The sequence below is a fragment of the Calidris pugnax genome, unplaced genomic scaffold, assembly GCF_001431845.1.
Source record: "Calidris pugnax isolate Ruff unplaced genomic scaffold, ASM143184v1 scaffold13, whole genome shotgun sequence".
In the NCBI taxonomy this organism is placed as follows: domain Eukaryota; kingdom Metazoa; phylum Chordata; class Aves; order Charadriiformes; family Scolopacidae; genus Calidris; species Calidris pugnax.
The window spans coordinates 21,130,845-21,150,472 of NW_015090810.1; the positions used below are offsets into that span (position 1 = coordinate 21,130,845).

The following is a 19,628-nucleotide window of genomic DNA, read 5'->3' on the forward strand; positions in this document are numbered from 1 at the left end:
CATGTGAGCCATCTAGGAGAAGAGAAATTTTGCATGACACTATTTCTCCTAAGCCACCAAAGATCCTACAATGTAGCTGTTGTACAATGAAAGAGAAATTCGAGGTTGGAAAAGGTAACTATCTTTTAGTTGAGGTTGGTCGTCTTGCTCTTCAGAACCCTTGCAGGCAGCTAAGGGAGGATAATTGCCTCAGTCTTTTCAATGAGGACACTTATTTTTTTGTCCTTACTCACTAGAATAAAACCAAAAATCATAACCGTTAACTGTTTGATACCTGATACCTTGAATGTTCTTCCTGTTTAAAGAAGCGACGTTAGCATGAGTTAGACCACTATTACAGGCATGGACATTTTGACTAAAGACTTCTCCCTGAGAATGATAATGGCAAACTTCTACTTTGGGAGTAGTGGAGCAGGATTAGGTTCTCAAAGCCCTGAAGTATGCAGTCTTTTGCAACTATTGCTGGATATTAAGAATTATGCTTCAAAACAGGTTAATATGTCTGAAGGCTTCCAGTTGAGTTGTGATACAAGCAAAACAAATTAGTTGGCATATAGGGAAAATATGTACATATTCCTCCTGAAAACAAAATTTTCACCACGTGTTACTTTAAATAAGCCCTTCTAACAGTACAGAAAATGTAATTTCTAAAGGAAATTGTTAAAGGAGAGCCGAGGGAGGAAATCTCTAAATGGTTTCCTTTTTGTATCCCTGGATAAAGTGACCTCAAACAATAATCTGGTCCAACCTTTCATGGAAAATGAAGACTAGATGAGATTAATTTAGCACCCTGTCCAGTGACAAATTGAAAACCTCTTGCGATGAGGACCATGTCCTTGGGAAGGCTGTTCCAGTGAATGATTATTCTCACTGTAAAAAATTTCTTTATTATATCAAGGTGAAACCTCTCCTGGTGCAACAAGTGCACAGACAAGTACTGAGTCCTGCACCTGGAATGGCATAACCAAAGAGGTTACAGGCTCAGGTCTGTGTGGCTGGGGTGGAGCCTTGCTGAAAGGGACCTGGGGGCCTAGGTGGACAAGCAGCTGATATGAGTTAGCAGTGTACCGCCGCAGCAACAAAGGCAAATTGGGTCCTGGGCTGCATCCCCTGGGGCATTACTAGCAGAGATAGAGATGTGACCATCCCACTCTGCTTAGCACTGGTCAGGCCACAGCTGGAGTGCTGTGTCCAGTTCTGGTCCTTACAATTCAAATTCAAATATTGAGATTTTTATACGCATTTAAAAAACAAACCGAACCAAAACAAAAGCAACCCATAATACTCTATGAATGTCAAAGTGTAAAAAGACTGTAATTTCTACAATATGCAATATAATTGCCCTGTTCAAGAAAGGATAGACTTGGACCTGTCCCAACACTAAATGCTACTTCAAAACAACCTCTTGTGTTTCCTTTTCTCCCTGGGATCATAAGAGCAAAATGATTTTGAAATGACACCTTGCTAGTATTTTGTAGAGTAAGTTCTTCTGGCTAAGTAGTAGTCTCAGCTACAGTAAATTTCAGAGGTCTGTTTCTGATTTATGGATAATAACCACTGTAGGAAAAATAGGCTGGAACTTCAAAAGATCATGTAGTCCAAACACATCTGAAGGAAGTTTTCAAGTAATCTCCCTTCCCCCTCCTAAGTTATCTTGTTCTTTTTGTTTTCCCCAACCAATTGGTGGTGTTTTGTGCATTTGTGAGTTAGGTTTGCAGGAGTTTTATTACTGAAGTCTTGGCATAGCAAGCTCAAATGTTATGCTTAAAGCTAATTTGTGTCTTCTAGATAAACTTTTTTGGTTTGTTCTGTTTTGTTTGAAAAATGGAACACGGGTTGAGGGGAAAGCTATACCTACACTGCAGATACTGTGGAGGAATCTGGTTAGAGTGATCGCTATGTAAGTCCTTTAATGTGATTTTGGTTTTAACCTAATTTCTCACTATCTGAAAACCCTGCTGGGCTTCTTGCCATGTTGCCGAATAATTGAAGCTCTGTTAAGCTGTAGAAAACTCTACCAACAGTAGCTGCACAACAGATGCATTTTAAACACTGTAGCTTTCTTTTTTCTTTTCTTTTTTTTTTTCTTGTTGATTTGCTAGCCCTTTCTCTGAGCCAGTCTGCCCTAAAAGTGATTCAGAACTAGAAGTTAAACCTGCTGAGAGCTTGCTCAGATCTGAATCTCACATGGAATGGACGTGGGGAGGATTCCCAGAATCAACCAAGGTAAATATATTTATTGTCTCTAACTTTGTGAACAGAGTTTTGGCATATCTAAAATTGTGTCCTAAGAGAGGATTGGAAATCTGCGGCTGCTCTTTAGAATAATTCACCTGAAATAGGAAAGTAGCACCCCCTTGTGGTTGGCCAGTAGTCGAATTTGTTGAGTTCAAAAGCTGGTCAGCAAAAAGTAATTCCAGAAAACCTAGTACTAAAAATCTGAAATTTTTGAATTTTTGGTTAGAAACCAAAGAAAGCAACTTTAGGAATTAATTGCCTTTATTTTAGGCTAGGTTCTAATTCATTCCAGAGGAACTGTAGCCTTGATAGAGTAAATTTAGTATCTAACATGACAGCTGGTGACAGAAGCCCTGATATATCCACTTTTATGCTTTTTTTCTTGCCATGGTTTGATCAAGTTAGTACTTCTTCTATGCCGGTTTCTTTACTGAACTTGTAAATAAGCTATTGTAAGAAGCTTCTGTTGTAGGGTACTTTGCTAATAAGGTGGGACGTGTTTTATGTTGCTAAAATGCTTGTAAATTCTTACCTGGTTTACTTGTGACCAGGACTTGTACCATGAGCACGACTTTAATGTTTAGACTAGAGTAAAACAAACATGGGAAGTGAAAGGATTGACTAGAGTTTTGTTTTTCAGATAAGCAAGAAAGAGAAACTGGAACATTGTAGGACAGCTACCATTACTCCATCAGAGAAGACGCATTTTAGGGTCATCCTCAGCTCTGATGAAGTTGAAGATGATGATGATGTGAAAGATTCTGTCTGTACAGTGCTGAAACCTGAGCCAAGAACTCATCCTCTGCTTAAGCAGATGGATGTTAAAGATTCTCTTGCTTCTGCAATCATAGAACCACAAGATCCATTGCCATTAGATGCTGAGCATCATTCCAGACTGTTGGTGGACCCTCTACCAGAAGCAAAAGCAATAGCAAAAGTTGACTCTCCTTCAAAAAAGAAAGGTATGTAATAAAGCTTTTGATTCTTTCCTTTTGTGTCATCTACCAAATTCGAGGCCATAGTGGAAAAAGTATTAATATGTCTTTTCAATTTTTGCTATTAAAGTGTTATCTGACTAAAACTATAATTAAACTCTTGGATTTATAAATGCCACAAGTAAGTGTGAATTCTCCACAATTATATTTGTATTTAATGTGTTTGGATAGCTTCATTTTAGTAATCTTAATTGTTAAAATTAACAGGGGTGCACAAGCGAAGTCATCATCAGGGGCCTGACGATATTTACTTGGAGGACCTAAAAGCATTGGAACCTGAAGTTGCAGCACTCTACTTTCCCAAAAGGTAATTTTACATACTGGTTCTGTGGATCTGGGGTTGTATTGCAGTTGTGATATGTGAGTTGCTACATGTATGATTTAGGTGTTTATGCTCCAGTTCTGATAAAAAGAATTGGACTTGAGGTTTCTAGGCTTTTGCGGAGTACTGATCAGTAATGATCTCATTGTGAGAATCTATTTCTGATTTGACAAGAAACGCATTGAAAGATCACGTGGGAGGTCGTTACTGAGAGTTGCCATCTTTGTGGAACTTGTATGTTCTACAAATATAAAGGGGGGATAAGTTTAAGCTGCACACACCTTTTGCACCAGCACTCTATTTTGCCATATTGCTAGCTCTAGAAAAGCACACATCAATTTATTTTTTGAATGCCCTGTAGATCCCCTACAACTTTTTTTTAATATTAAAAAGGACCAACCAAAAAAAAAAAATGAGGCAAGGCGGCTCAGTCTCAAAATTCACTCTTATTCGGGCTTTTTATGAAATCAAAGGATTTTTTTACTCCTGCAATACTCTGCAAAAGAGTAACTGTCTAGGAAGACCTTGGTAAAAATACAGCTTCATAACGAAGAGGTGCTTATTGGTTCATGTTAAAACTAAAGTAGTAAACTTTTCAATACTTGCTGATTACATTACTTGGGATCAAACTAATAACTCTGACCTTAGATGACAATGTGATACTTTTTATTTAAAAGGCCACCTTTCTTTTCTATTGTACTTTTTCCAAAAGAAGTATTGTAAAAACATCAGGCAATTTCATTTTATTCTTATTGTACAGCTTTCTGGTAAAGATTGAGGAGCACAGTACTGATCTGCAAAAACAGAATGTAGAGGATATTTTCCTTGTTTAAATCCAATTTTGCTGCAAGGAAGAGAAATGCAATTATTTCCCAATTTAGGTGAATGTTAGGAGAACTGGAAACTGTTGATCTGCCATTATTAGGAATGGTTGGGAGTGTGTGTTTGTGTCTGGTTTTTGGTTGGTTGGTGTTGTGGATGAATGTGCATCTTTCGCAGTTGGTTTTAAATTTTCATTGTAAAATGATGTAGTAAAGAAATGCAAGGGCAAAATGATTTATTTATTATTTTTTTTGCAAGTGAAATACTCACGGCAAATGTGGGCTTCTTTTCTTAGTGATTCTGATCCGGGCTTCAGGCAGTGGACAGAGTCGGATAACCTTTCCGGTTCCCAGTCACCCCAGTCAGTAGGAAGTGCTGCTGCTGACAGCGGTACAGAGTGCATGTCTGATTCTGCTATGGACTTGCCTGATGTTACACTTTCACTTTGTGGAGGTCTCAATGAAAATGGAGAGATTTCTAAAGGTATGTGAATGACTAAAACATAAACAGTAATAAAGCTCAGGCAGCTTGACAAATGAAGTGGCTTGAAAGCTCTAATTTCCACCTTGCAAAGCTTTGGCTTCTTATTATATTCATGTTGAGATAAGGGAATAGATAATCTTTCATTTTCTAAAATTTTCAAGCATTTGCCAAGCAGAGATAGCAGAATTTAACCTCAAATTAACCAAGAGCACTTGATGTCTTGAGAAGCTTTCCATCTCATTTTTTGCACTACGTATTCCCTATCTGCCCAACCATTCTTGTTTCTGGCTGCAGTTACTTGCTTAGTCCTATATAAATTTCACAAGTCATATTCTTTCCAATTTACCTGGCAATTTTTCTTCTTTTTTAGTTGGTTTGGGAGGTTTTTTTGGGTTTGGGTGGTTTTTTTTTTAAGTGATTAAAAAAACGTTGACTACTGTGTTGGACCATATTTTTTCCTGCTCTACTTTTCCTGTCCTAAATGTTAACCTTTAGATTTTTACCAGCTGGTTCTTCTCTCTTAATGATCTGGTTAATTTTAATATCAAAGCTATATGCATTTATGAGGGAGCTTCTAGGAGCACATAATCTTCATAAACATGTTCTGCAACATTTTTAGCATTACATTTTTATGGTCATCCAATCTCTGCTGCATCAAGTGAAATTTGCATGCTTACTAATAAAGGCTCAAAACACCTCTCTTGGTAATGTTGGTAGTAATACTGATTTGATGTGAAAAAATTATGACTTCCTTGCAGGGGTTTTACACTAAATCATGAATTTCTGCAAACTTGTACAGTCACTCGTCATGCAAATGCTATTAGTATTCAGTGATTAAACACACCTGAAAAGCTGACGACATCCTTCTCCTGTAGTGTATCCTTACCTGCCATAATAATTTTTAAAGAAAACTTGCTTAGACAAGCATGGATCTCTTTTTTCAGCCTGTGAACTCAATTAGTTCCTCCTCCTCCTTATCATCTTTGTTCTAATTTCTTAATTCTCATTACTGTGGCTCTTGAAGTGGTACGAGGCTTTCCCTATTGCTGAGGAGGCAGTCACAAGACTCTTCAGAGGTGGGCCATATTAGCATATCTTCAGTGATCTTGCAAGATCAGCAAAGACTCTGAAATGATAGAAAGCATTTTCCTAGATACAAACTAATCAGCCATGTTGGGATTCTATATTAATATTTTTAATTAAAATCTGCTTCTATTGCAGAAAAGTTCATGGAACATATTATTACTTATCATGAATTTGCTGAAAACCCTGGACTCATAGACAATCCTAATTTGGTAATAAGGATTTATAACAGGTAAATTCTCTATATTGTGTAATTGGGTCATAGAAGATCTCATTTGAAATCTGCCCTTTAAAGAGAGTGCATTTTTCAGCGTCCATTGCAATTTGTGTTTTCAATGGATCTGTTTCTAAGTCCCAGAGTATAATTTTGAACTGAAGATTTGCATTAAATATAGCTTTAACCAAAGTGAGATTTTTTTTTCAAGCAATTATCACTGATGTTGAATTGTATATGTTAAAATACGTCTGCTTGCAGAAAACTTTAATTGTTGGGAGCAAGTATATATTTTAATCAACCAAAGGGCAGTTTGCACACTGATATATATTGACCTATAGTCAGGTTTTGTAATACCTTATCAATAATATGTTTTAAAACAGGTATTATAACTGGGCGTTGGCTGCTCCAATGATTCTGAGTTTGCAGGTGTTTCAGAAGAGTTTGCCTAAGGTAAATAGATATATCTATACTTTTTTGAAGATTTTGTGTGTAGTAACACATCATTATCTCTTTATTTTGTTTTCTATACAAATTTAAAACCTGCCAAATCTTTCAGGCTACTGTCGAGTCTTGGGTCAAAGAAAAGATGCCAAAGAAATCCGGAAGGTGGTGGTTCTGGCGCAAGAGAGAAAGCATGACTAAACAGGTAACTGAGACTTATTTTGATTATTTATTTTTTTTTCCTTTGCTTTGCTGGTAAAAGATGAAAAAACAATTGTAATTTTTCAGTAGTGCCTCAGAACGCTGCTCATAAAGCTCTCTGCCACTGATTGTCAGCTGAGTTACTCAGTGTTGCAGTAGCAGTAGCTGTAGCTGTTATAGTCTTAAATACTACATCTTTATTGGCTGTTACTATTGGCTTCACCAAAATTTATTGTATTCAGATGTTATACAATATTCTTAAAATTCTTTCTCCTAAGCCATAAGTGGTTGTCAGAGCTACTCTTCAGTCACTGCAGTATGTTTTAGGAATATATACACAAATAAGTAGCTGCAGTGCTGCATAATAGATGTTATACTGAAACACCCAATTTTAGACTAAGGTACATGCTAAAGGTTTAGAAAGCTTATTTAAATTAAATTTACTTCTCAGTGTATTTTACAAGCTTAGAGGTTGACAACTCCTTTAATGCTAAATTCATGGATGTTAAACTAGCAATTCTCAACTTCTGGCATGCAGTTTTGTTTCCTGAAATAATAAAGAGCTTTAATGGATCATTTCTTCATAAGCATCCTTTTGTTAAATAATTTATAGAATGAGTGATTCTGAGACTTAATATGCTTTATGTACTATATGGATAGCTATTCGTGTGTGAACTGTGATTTCACTTGGATCAGTTTAAAATGCTTAAAATGTCGATATGTTTTTTTATTATCATGTTGCTTTAGATACCGGAGGCAAAGGAGGGGAAAACCGAGACACCAAGAGCAAATGAACTGCCAGCAACTATAAAAGAGCAAGTTAATAGTAGGTGTGTTCCTGCCTGAAGACTGTTTTGTGGACTGAATAGTGTCTTTCCCCCCGTCCCCCTTCAAATGAGGAATTCAGTAGAAATGTACTGTGGGAAGAAACATTTTCCTCTAAGCTACTGAAGAGGAACCAGATGTGTTTAGCAAACAATTCAGTAAAATAATGTAGCAGCAAACATTGTAGGAGCTACAAATACACTACAATTGTTTCCTAAATCCTATTGTGTTTACTTCTTAAATCGTAACATAACTGACAGAACAACAAAGACATATATGGTAACCTTTAGCGATGGGCCACTATTCTGTAAATATAGTGGTATTGTTTCTGAGATACTGTTTGTCATTCTTTTTCTCTTTTTTTTTTTGTGTAAAAGCCTAATACTGTATGAATAATTTAAACAATGTGCAACTTTTTGTAACGTTAAATAATTGAAAAAATAAAATAGTATTAATTACAGTGCACAAGTTGCCCAAGATTGTGGTTGAAAACTAGCAGTATTTAGCACAAAACTGGGTAATTTTTATGTAGTACAGTCTAGGTAATTTTTATGCATTTTCATATTCTTCCATGATTTTACAAAGGTACCTGTAAATGTTGTTGCTATCTTAAAGATTTAAAAAACTAAATATATTGTGCTTGAATACTTCAGAGAAATTAAATGCTGCTTTTAATCTTTAAATCTCTAATTAGCAGAAAAATAAGTCTGAATAACCTTAAAAGGTGAGCTACTCCACTAACTTATCACCCACCGTCTAAATTACCTAGTAACTGTGGCAGCTTTTTTTTAAAAAAAAAACAAACAAACCCTTTACTCATTCAGTATCCCTTTTCGCGTGCAGTTTTCTTAATTCATCAACACAGTATTAGTGACCCCTTGACACTGTGTCTTTACTAAACCCATCGTGTGTGGAGCCAGCTAGTAATAGTAATGTTTAGAGCTCCACCAGTACTAGCATGTGTTACAAGTCTTACTTGCTTATTGGCACATAGTAGCTTTATCTGGGCATTCACTAGACCATGGACTTTGTTAATCTGGGCTATCAGACGAGTAGCAAATCCTCAAGCAGAAATGACTCTTGTGTAGGAATCTTACACCATCAAAGAAAGATTTTCTGTAGCTTACATTTATTCTCGTTGATATCATGTTAGACCTCCAGAAGATGATTCTTCTAGTGATGAAGCATCACAGGAGTTGAAGGAATCACTGAAAATAGATTCTTCCCCAGTAGAGCATCCAACCCATGGAAACATTACATCTTATAAGAAGTCACTTAGACTGTCTTCGGACCAAATAGTAAGTGGCATGCCTTTCTTGTAGATAGGATGCTTCATAATTCTACTCTGATTCTAAGAGTTGCACTTTTCCCACTTTTGAGAAGCAACATATAAATACATTTCACAAAGTAAAAAATTATCATTGGGTTACTTTTCTAGCAGTAGCAGAAAAGAATGGGGAAATTTAAAATTTAAAAAAAAATTTAAAGTATTTTCCTGTGCTAGTGTGGGCAGCTGCAGGGAATTTTTGATATTTTGTTTTCTGTTTTTTAATAATGTGGTTTTGGATTAAAAAATAATAATTTCTTACAAAGCTCTATAATCAAACTTCTATATTAATATGTTGCCAAAAAAAAATGGCATCATGGGCTTTGGCAATTTTGATATCCTGGGATCTGAACAGTGTACTAATGCACGTTTAAATTGGTATGCAGTTTATTCATTGTCTTCTGACTTACAAGTTAGTTCTGCTGCTGCCTAAATGTATTATCTTCATTCATCAGGGAAGAATTTTGAGAAAGGCACCCACTAAGTAGGAAGTGCTGTTTCTCACTATAGCAAACAGGGAGTTCCTTTTATCAGTACTGTAAGTCTACTGTAACTGCAAGAATTAAAGTAGCAGAGAGTCAGATTATCTGCTGCTGTAAGCAAATATGGGATTTATGGACAAATGCATGTACCCAGGCTACAAAACAGACTTTGCCAGCAAAACTGTCACTGTTAAACCATGATTCACTTCTTGATGAGTTAATCAAAATAGATGAGGAAGAATATATGAGCCATTTTCTGTAGCTCATTTATGATTCTAAAAAACTTTATAATGAGGGCAACTTTTATTTTCAATTATTTTGTTTTATTCCAAAGGCAAAGTTGAAGCTCAGAGATGGCCCCAATGATGTCGTATTTAGTATTACAACCCAGTATCAAGGGACTTGCCGTTGTGAAGGAACAATATATCTCTGGAACTGGAATGATAAAATCATCATATCGGACATTGATGGAACAATAACAAAGTAAGTATCATTGGGTTTTTTTCTTTTCTTTGATTTTTTTTTTGTGTCTTGCTTTATTGATCCTGCTTTTCAAAATAAGATGAAGAAATTACATTCAGGAAGACACTTAATGTTCATTAACATGAAAAAACTTATTGATTTGATTTTAATTTGGATTTGCATGTACAGCAAGCTGGAAAATGTCTTTTAAAAGAATAATGCAAAGTTGATAATAATTACCATGTGACTATTGTCCTTTCAGTTAGACTTCTCTAGGTTTAGCAGCCATAGGTTAACTTGGAAACTGACTTGCGTGCTGTACTAATTGCTCTGTCTGGAGTAGTTACTCTCTTTTGAAATCGTTAGGACCTTCTGCAGAGATACTTCTTCTGTAAATACTCATTATAAATTGTATGTTCATTAGTGGTTGTCTTTAACCAAATTAGTATACTTGGTATCAGCTATCTCTTTGCTTTTAGGTCTGATGCTTTAGGACATATCCTCCCTCAGTTTGGCAAGGACTGGACTCATCAGGGCATTGCAAAACTCTATCATTCCATAAATGAGTGAGTATGTAATCTATGAAGCAATTAGGGTTTTCTGGAATTTGTGAATTAACTGGCAGGTAATTGGATTGTTGTTAATAATTATGCAGTTTAGTACAACTTGTTTGTCTAAATGTTGGGAAGTGAGCTATTTCTGTCATCCACAAACAAAACTAAGTTGCTTTCCCAGATGTATGCTTTTACAGGAATGGAAGCCCCCACTTTCACTAGTTCTCTTTCTTCTCAAATGTTTGATTTTGCATTTTAATTCTTAAAAACAGTGGGTAATATTGTTGTGGCTACAAGAGAACCATAGTAGCAATAGTTTCAAACAGTCATGTGTATGTCTTTTTCCACCAACTCAGGTTGATCACAAAGCCTATTACAAATATGGTACAATGTAAACTCAAACCCAGTTGTGTCCTTCCAATGGATAAATATTTTGTGGTTTGATGTGTTTGCTGCCAAACTCAAGTGAGTGTTCCTGAGGTTAGATTTCATGTTCTGAAACAAGCCAAATAAACAACTTGCCACTGCCACAAAAAGAAGGCTGGTGGCTTGGCTCACTTGGCTGTCACTTTGTTGTGCTGCTGACATAAGCCAATGCAGTTCAGCGAAATAGTAGAAAAGTAATTAATCATAATCACCCTTCCCCTCTCTGGGTGAGTCAACTGAACATGCTCACCTTGGGACCTGAAAGAACCTGCAGAGCCAGCCCGTGTGCCTTCCCCCTTGCAATAGCAGTGAGGTGTTTGCTTAGTTCAAAAGTGATGCCAAAAATAATACTTGCTACTGAGGAGGATCTTAGGATGATAACTGTTAAACACTTCATGATTCACTTAAAATAATCTACTTTTATCTTTGTTTTTAAGTTTAGTAGTCTTTCTTTCCCCAAAAATATTTGGGGTCTTAGAATCCGTTGTTGACCTTCACACTGTGGCTAAATTTTATCTGTGGCCCCTTGCAGTCCATGGGAGATAACTTGAACTTGTATTCAGTGAATCGTAGAAGAATAATTCCAGTTGTTTTGGAATTATTTGCCAAACTGAATCAGGTCTTTGAAAATGCACATGAATGCTTAAGCCTTTTGTGCATGCAATAGCTGTGTATAAGTCTGTACAACAGATGAACCTACAAAGTCTGCAGGAAAAACTTAGGTGCTTGATGAATGCTTCTTGTTATCCGTCCTTCACTCTGCACTGTGAATTCCAACAACAACCTGAAAAATACACACAGCAAGAGAGGAGATCTGGCATCCAATATTATGTGATGCAGATAATTTAAGTAATTGCTGTCACTACAGCTGGTGTGAAAGAAGCTGGATAAACCGGTGTGGCACTTATTTAAACAAAATCTAGCCTATCTAATTGTCACCTTAGTATTGCAATCCCTGTTCTTTTTGTACCTCCTGTTTCTCAGTTTTGAGTGAATCATGTATGTAAGCTATTATATGCCTTGCAGACTTTTTTTTACCACTGGAACAGTCTTTTCCTATGTGTTTATGCAGCGCACTGCCACGAGTCAGTACCTAGACTGGGGCCTCTGGACATTGCTATAACCACATACTTACGTTGGCAAAGAAAGTCTTCAGCAGGAATATGAACTAACTTGGTAATTCTTTTGTAGAAACGGCTACAAATTTCTGTACTGTTCTGCCCGTGCCATTGGGATGGCAGATATAACCAGAGGATACCTACACTGGGTGAATGACAAAGGAACAATTCTCCCCAGGGGCCCTCTCATGTTGTCCCCCAGCAGTTTGTTTTCTGCCTTTCATAGGTAAGCACTGGGGTTTCATACATCTGTTTCTTCTCCATCTCAGAGAAAGAAGCAGATTATAAAGATTTGACATGTTAATCGTTACAGCTGTAACCAAACGTTCTGCTGGGTGCTGAGACTTGATGTACCTCTAGTGATCATCTATAAGCTATTTGTTTTGTTCAGATTTCACTTGCAGCATGCTTGTGTTTCTGCAGGCGTGTGAGAAGTGGCGTCAGTCACAGCAGCTCATTTTCCATTTTCTTCATTCCCCTAGTCCGTGACTGATCACTAATAGGTTGTTTATACTAGTACAATTCTGTCTTTTCAGGTATAGCTGCAAGGATCGTAGTGCAGCGCTACTACACAGCATAGAGGGAAAAGAAAAAAAGCTGGGGAACACAGACTAAATGATACTAAGTGATCTTGAGAGATTGGGAGTGCTCCTTACATGGCTACTTCAAAAACAATATGGAGTTAAGTTATGGTTCAACTCCATTGATCTTTTGAACCAGCCAGTCTGCCTGTTCTTGATGGGAAGAGCTAATAGTGGAAAAATCTTTTTAGTTTTGCTTATTTTTTTAGTAAAAGCAACTTGCTCCATGGCTAGCAATGACGGCAGCTTCCATTAAGATCACTAATAGACCTTCTGCACTCTTTGTCAGGGGCAGGAGTTCTAACAAGTTTTTGTGTACTTGATTTGGTCATCTAAATAAAAGCAGTTCACAAACTGCATTCACAACTGGGAATTTCATCCAGTTATTTACTTAGCATAGGCGTAGGTTATTCACCTATCTTTTACTATGGATGTTGGAAAACAGAGAATGTTTTATTGTCTCTTGCATCATTTTGGAAAACTACTCACCAATGTCTATATAATTACCAATGCTAGCAACAGGAAGCAATGGGAATGTAAATAACAGATAAATGGGGAAAGGAGGATACCCTTTATCAAATCCTGATTTAGAATTTGACTGTTGAAATTTTATTTTAGGGAAGTAATAGAAAAGAAGCCTGAAAAGTTCAAAATCGAGTGTTTGAATGATATCAAGAATTTGTTTGCTCCCAGTAAACAGCCTTTCTATGCTGCTTTTGGAAACAGGCCCAATGTAAGTCTGCCCCTTTCTAATTAAAGGGTTAAAATGCATGAAATACTTGGGAAGCAAAGGAAATAGGCTTTTCTTTTTGTGTCTGTTTGAATTTGAATAAGGAAATGGGACACTGGTGCTTTTATGAGTTTGGTCAAGAAAACCCACATGTAGATACTTTAAATAAGAGGTACAAGAACTCCTTATATAAAAGAAGGTTATAAAGTTGTGTTAGTATTCTCAGGATTTTATTAAATATGTTCCACCTTTGCATATTCTTTTTCAGCATTTTTGATAGCTTTATAACCTAAGGATATTAATTCAGTGCTTCTCAGTCTTGAACCCTTTTTCCTATTGTACAGTTCCTGTATTTGCTCTGTAGATCAATGCTATCATAATTGGGCTAGAGAGAGAGAGGGAGGGTATACTAAGAGGAATATTCTCACAAGAAATGGTATAGATTTTGTGCGTGTTTGTGGTCCCAGGCATGGGAACAGGAATTAAGGGGTTGGGGGCAGGAGGAATGTTTTGTTATGGTGTGTATATGGGTTTGGGTAATTTTCTGTTTTGTTTTTTGGCTGTTTAGGGGATTATTTTTTTTTAAGTCAGTTTTACTGTACCTTTTTTGGATCAATCTTCAAGAAATTGTTTATTCTATCATGTTCAATAAGGAAATGTTGAAGCATGTGTTTTTGTTCATGCTTTTTGCAGGATGTATATGCCTACATGCAAGTGGGAGTTCCAGACTGCAGAATATTTACTGTGAATCCAAAGGGTGAACTGATCCAAGAACGGACTAAGGGAAACAAATCTTCGTAAGATCATTTTTGTTATTTCAGCTTAAGAAAGTATTTAGGAATGAGATTACAAAATAATTGCAGTTGTGACCATGATTTGATCTCCTGTTACATACAACATGTGAAAATCTTATTTGCCAGACTTAAAGATTTGGATACTTAACTGAAACTTTTCAAAAAGAAAATTGTAGAAATAAAATTGCAATTGCTTCTGCAGTAGTGATGGCTTATTTGACTAAAGCTTTCTGGTCTAGACTTCTAAAGCTCCTTTTTGGCTACGGTTGAACAGTGACTAGACTGTAAATAATGGTCTTTCTTCTTTCTTAATATAGGTATTACAGACTAAGTGAGCTTGTAGAACATGTGTTCCCGTTGCTTAATAAAGAACGGAATTCTGCATTTCCATGCCCAGAATTCAGCTCCTTTTGCTACTGGAGAGAGCCTCTTCCTGACCTTAACATGGATGACCTGGCCTGAAAAATACTTCTCGCTTCGAGATGGAATTTCGTATTCAGCAACTCAACTTCAGTTTAAATGTGAAGAACTTTCTTAACAAAGATGCTAATTTATATATTGGTACCATAAGTCTTACTAAAAAAATCACTTTAACTCTGTTGGTTTAAAGCAAAGAAAATGCAAAGTTACTGTCTATTTTTTTTGTGGGGGGGTTATTTTTGTTTGTTTGTTTGTTTCTTTATTGCTTGTCTTTATATACCTGTTCTAAGGCACTTGAGATTGGCCTGTCATTGATGGTCATGGTACCCAAGTGCTTCAGGGCAACTAAATGCTGAAGTAAGCTATGACTTTGCATTTTCATCAATACAGACCTTATTGTAAACATAGAATATTTTTTTTTTTATTAGTCTTAATAGTATATTTTCTAAAATGAAGCCAAAAAAAGCGTATGGAAACTGCCAAATAGAATGTCAGACCTATTAATAAGAAACGTGGTCTAATGTTCAGATGGGCAATTAGGCCATTTTTGAAAGGAGCCGGAACTTAAGACCAGTGTGCTCTTTCTTCGCTAAAGTACAGGAAATGTGTCAACGTTACTTAGCCTGACGGACTCTGAAGACATAAAATCCCTCCTTAAATGTAAATATGCCTTTTGTCACGTGTACAAGACTGTGCTTGTACAATTCACACTCAAAGCTAACTCTGCTTATTACTTTTTTTTACATGAAATGCTTACTCTATTTCATGAGCTTGTTAAAATGAAAGTTGTCTTCAGATACTTGTATGGCTTTTGTTGTTTTCAGGCTGCACTATGTCATGTTGAATCTCCATCGAGAAAAATCTTGAACATTTCTGTAAGAGTTAGGGAGCTGGCATTTTTATTTCTATTTTGAACACAGAGATGATGCATACGTGTGTGTATCCTGTGTAGGCCAGTAAAACGTATGTACAGATTATATTCAGGGAATTGTAATACTGAAAAAATTATGTATTTAATTTTTTTAATTGTCTACTGCAGGTCTTTCCAGAATTCCATATTGTAGGTTTTCAGTAGCTGGAAGGAAATGCAGCTGAATAGTAAGATTCCAGGTATGAAAATGGTTAAATGCTGCAGAGCAGAAGACGACCTTTTTTTTTTCTTTTTTTTTTTTTTCAGTTTTGGGTTATTCATAAGCATCATGCTGGTTATTCCTCGGGTTCAGATCAGAGCCTGCGAACAAATTGCATTCCGAATCTAGTATTTATCAGCTGTAAAAGCAGTATTTCTCTCTCCAAAAATACTTCAGGGCAAAGGTAGCTCTGCTTTTTAGGTTGAGTTAGTGCATTTAACCTCCTTCAGACAGATCTGTGGTGAGAATGTATCCTACCACCAGCCCAGAGGGCTTAAGGACTATAGTTGTTTAAACATGAATACTGGGCTTTCTGGGCACAGAGTCTTTTCTGTCACTCCTTAAGCAAGTTCCTGGGACCATTGAAGATCCTTCCAGGGGCAATGTCCAGAATTTCCACCAGGCTCCGGGGTGAGCCCAGCCCCGTGCACAGCTCCCAGTGGGAGCAGGGAAGTGTGAGTGATCTTTAGAAGGTCTTTACTGAAGGTGTTTGCTCCTTGCTGCGGTGCCTGCACCAGGGATGCTTGTCTCAGGAACAGCTTGGGCCAGCCCTTCTGCTCCATCTTACCTAGGCTGAATGTAGGAAAGGAGCTCTTTTTGTTTCACTACCTGCAGAAGAGGACATTTAGAAGATTTTGCCCCCACCCCTTCACCCCAGGAATGCTTTCTTTCCTCTCTCAGACTGAGTAGCGTTAACCCACAGTGCTGAAGTACCACCAGCTGACACTAGACAACTGGTGAACTGCTTGGGGGGATAATTTTTAGATCACTATATAAATGAAATTACTTTTTTTTCCCCTCCCTTTGTAAAACTCTAGTGTATTCCTGTGTTTATAGAACATTATATAAAGAGTGGGGACAAGCAAAGTCACCTTGGAACCTCTGTTTCAAAGCAGTAGTGTGAGAGTGGAAAGAAAACACACCCATCTGTCAGGGTGTGCCGTGCACCTCAGTGAATTGGAAGGCATCCTTCTTCTTGGACAGTGAGAAAAACACTTTATGTGACTTGCAGCAAATTCTTGGTCCTGTCACCAATCTGCTCGGTGTTTACATGGGTTTCACAGGATTCAACTCAAAGGATATGTTGCTCTTGCTGCTTTTTTCTTTTTTTTCTCAGAAGCTTACAAACATCATTCCGTTTTTTTTTCCCTTTTCTTACCTTTTATTCCATAGATTTCATTAGAAACTGAAATTTTCATGATCACCAAGTGCTTTGAATATCAATGGGATTTGAGCTTTTAATAAATAAGAATCCAACAAAATAAAATATTTTAATTACAAGATGAAAATTTCTAGCTAAAGATTCTATTTTACATAAAGGGAGTGAAGCTGCCTCTCCTAAAACAATCCTTTGTGGATGTCAAAATTCTCATAATTTATTCCTAGTGGCCCTGGTGTTGCACAGGTTTGCTAAAAAAACCCCAACTATTCACTTTATGAAACCGGGATGGGTTTCCAAATAGGGCAGGTTGTTACCAAGGTCTGGCTGTATCTTTCTTGGTTGACTTTTTTACTTGGTTAATTTTTTTTCTTCGCTTCCATTCATCTTTTTAGATTGTCATAAAGATAAGCTGTGGAATTAAAGGAGGGGACTTGAATAAATGAGCAGTGTGGAAAAATAGTATCAGGTATACCTCCAGATGCATATAGTTTCAGCTGGTTTGAATTAGAATATGGGAGCCGTGTGGTTAGAGAGCTCCTCATTCTGCTAATCTGTCACTTCGCATTATAGGGATGTCCAAAAAGTTGCTTAGTTAAAAATTTTGCTTTTTTGCTCAGTAACAGCTACACTTTTGATATTTGTTTTTTGATAAAATGTAAAAGTGTTCTTGAGTATTTCTGATATGAGTCGGGCAGGGGTTTTGTTTTGTTTTTCTAAATCTGGCTGGTATTTCAAGCTATTCAGATTGGTTGCTAACCCTCCTTAGGGACAGACTACGGGGGCGCTGCACCTGCCATCATGTACCTATGTGATTTGGGCTGCTGGGCACTTTACTGACTCTAGAAAAGACATCTCGTTACTATCAAACTGTGGGCTTGTGCTGCAATATTAATATGAAGTGGGGTAAATAAGAATTATGCATTAGCCTGTCCTTTGGTACCTTTGTCGAGAGAAGTGGCCTGAAACTAATGTTTGAGAACAAGTTGTGCTGTACTTATTTAAAATTAGCGCAAGCTGAATCATTCTTTCTGTGAAAGAGGAACTTCTAAGTGTGTGTGTCTGTAGGCACACGCACACCCCTGTTAAGACTGTGTTGTTGAAGATGCAGATCCTCTTAGCGTTGGAACCGTGTCAAAGGCTGAGTCAACCATACCTATCCGGGAATAAATGTGGAACATTGCAATTCAAAACTTGTTAGTGACTTGGACATTGCCCATTTCAATAATGATTTAAAGATCAGTAACTTCAGTGGTACACATTTCTGGATTATTTTTTTTTTTCCTTTTAACTGTACCAAGCATGTTTGTACTTCAAAAGGTTGGGCTCTCATCCCTAAGAGTATACAATTGCATGTGCAATCTTGGCTCAAGTACCCTTGGCTTCTTGTCATCAGTATACTCCTTTTAAAACTTCTTTTTCTTTTTCAACTGGAAAAGTTTTAACACTTGTGTCAACTCCATTATGGAACTTCTGAAGGAAACTCTGAATCCACTTATGGTAAAGACATGAGAGATGAGATTTCATGTTAATATTTCATACAAGTCTTCTAGAAAATGCCGTCATACGAATGAGAGTTGTTTAAATGACTGTAACGCAAATTCATAGTGAAACATCAAAAATACATAGTGAATTTGAGATGCCTTTAAAGTGTCACTTTTGCCTGAAGAAGTTTTAGTTTCCGAAGGTAAATCCTGCTGAATAGAATGGAATTGTTTGGGCTATTTTTTACAGTGTTAATTACTTCCAGATGAAAGTTGAAATGTTGGTTTATTTTGAGGGTGGGAAAACTCTCTTCAATCATTTGTTTCATTTTTATGTTAAAGATGTGGAATACTTGATTGTTAAGCAACTCAATCACTAATAAGGTAGTGTGTTTAAAATTGTCAAATCTGTGATCATACCAATACAGTGGTTTTTGTTAAGACTGGACTATCTTGGGTACAGTAACCCACACTTCAGTGCAATGTTTATTGATGTTCAGAACAATGTTATCACAATAAACAAACTTAAACTAAAATTTTTCTTCACTTTGTACTTGGGGATTCCGATCTGGAATTACTAATTTAGTAATTGTGGGCTTATTTAAACTGTATTTGTATTTTACATGGAATTCAGTTTGTTCTTAAGGACTGTGATCCATCTGCTTTCTCTCACACTCGGGTTACTTCTTTCAGAGTATTTGTACAACTGGTAAATAACTGCTGTCACCAAACTGACGCTGTGTGGCAGTACTGATAGTGGGCTGGAACTGTACCAAAAGCGAAGGTGCAGTAGTGATACAGAAGATCAGGTGAGGGATGCACAACCTGGCAACGCACGAGCTGCCTTGGAGAAAGTCTCACAGCAGCATGGTTTGAGCTTTTGTGAATCTGCCCTAATTTGGAGCTTGATCCTAATTCCATCCAAGTTTACTTTTTCCTTTCAAGGCAAAGAATATTGTCTTCCCCGACAGCTGTTAAATTGCTTGAGGCAATTATTGTGAGACCATCGTGGAAAAGGGGCCTCAAGCTTCCAGCAGAAACTTACTCTTCCTAGTCTCCTGCTGGTTTTGGTCAATGCAGCTAACCAGCAGCTGCCTGCCTTGGGATATCCAGCCCTCTCAGTCACAGGTAACAGTGTGACAGGTCTGTGAATGGTGTTGTGCCTCCTCATCCTCCTGCAGCGTGTCACTTGCGGTGCTGCTCAAGCGTTGCCATCTGCTGCTGCAGCAGCAGACCCTCCGCTGCTGGTGGCTTCCCCCCGGGGTCCTGCTCACACGCTGCTCCCTTCTCCTCACACCGAGGGCACCTCACAGCCCACTCTCTCCACTGCCCGT

General features: G+C 37.3%; 1 protein-coding gene across 4 annotated transcripts in view; it reads left to right on the plus strand.

The window, feature by feature from the left end:
* Positions 1-18,830, plus strand: part of LPIN2 (lipin 2) — a 46,215-nt gene extending 27,385 nt beyond the window's left edge. For 2 of the 4 annotated variants that reach the window (XM_014938578.1, XM_014938574.1), the window contains exons 6-20: positions 2,103-2,226; positions 2,879-3,200; positions 3,441-3,540; positions 4,673-4,860; positions 6,082-6,175; positions 6,541-6,610; positions 6,717-6,806; positions 7,550-7,632; positions 8,781-8,925; positions 9,771-9,919; positions 10,378-10,464; positions 12,070-12,222; positions 13,196-13,310; positions 14,001-14,104; positions 14,419-18,830. In XM_014938578.1, coding sequence (XP_014794064.1) covers positions 2,103-2,226; positions 2,879-3,200; positions 3,441-3,540; positions 4,673-4,860; positions 6,082-6,175; positions 6,541-6,610; positions 6,717-6,806; positions 7,550-7,632; positions 8,781-8,925; positions 9,771-9,919; positions 10,378-10,464; positions 12,070-12,222; positions 13,196-13,310; positions 14,001-14,104; positions 14,419-14,563 — 1,969 coding nt within the window. In that variant the 3' untranslated portion in view covers positions 14,564-18,830. Of the gene's footprint in view, positions 1-2,102; positions 2,227-2,878; positions 3,201-3,440; positions 3,541-4,672; positions 4,861-6,081; positions 6,176-6,540; positions 6,611-6,716; positions 6,807-7,549; positions 7,633-8,780; positions 8,926-9,770; positions 9,920-10,377; positions 10,465-12,069; positions 12,223-12,532; positions 13,156-13,195; positions 13,311-14,000; positions 14,105-14,418 lie in introns of those variants that run through there. The other 2 variants (XM_014938576.1, XM_014938575.1) reach the window with 2 other exon arrangements.
* The last annotated feature ends 798 nt before the right edge of the window (positions 18,831-19,628 follow it).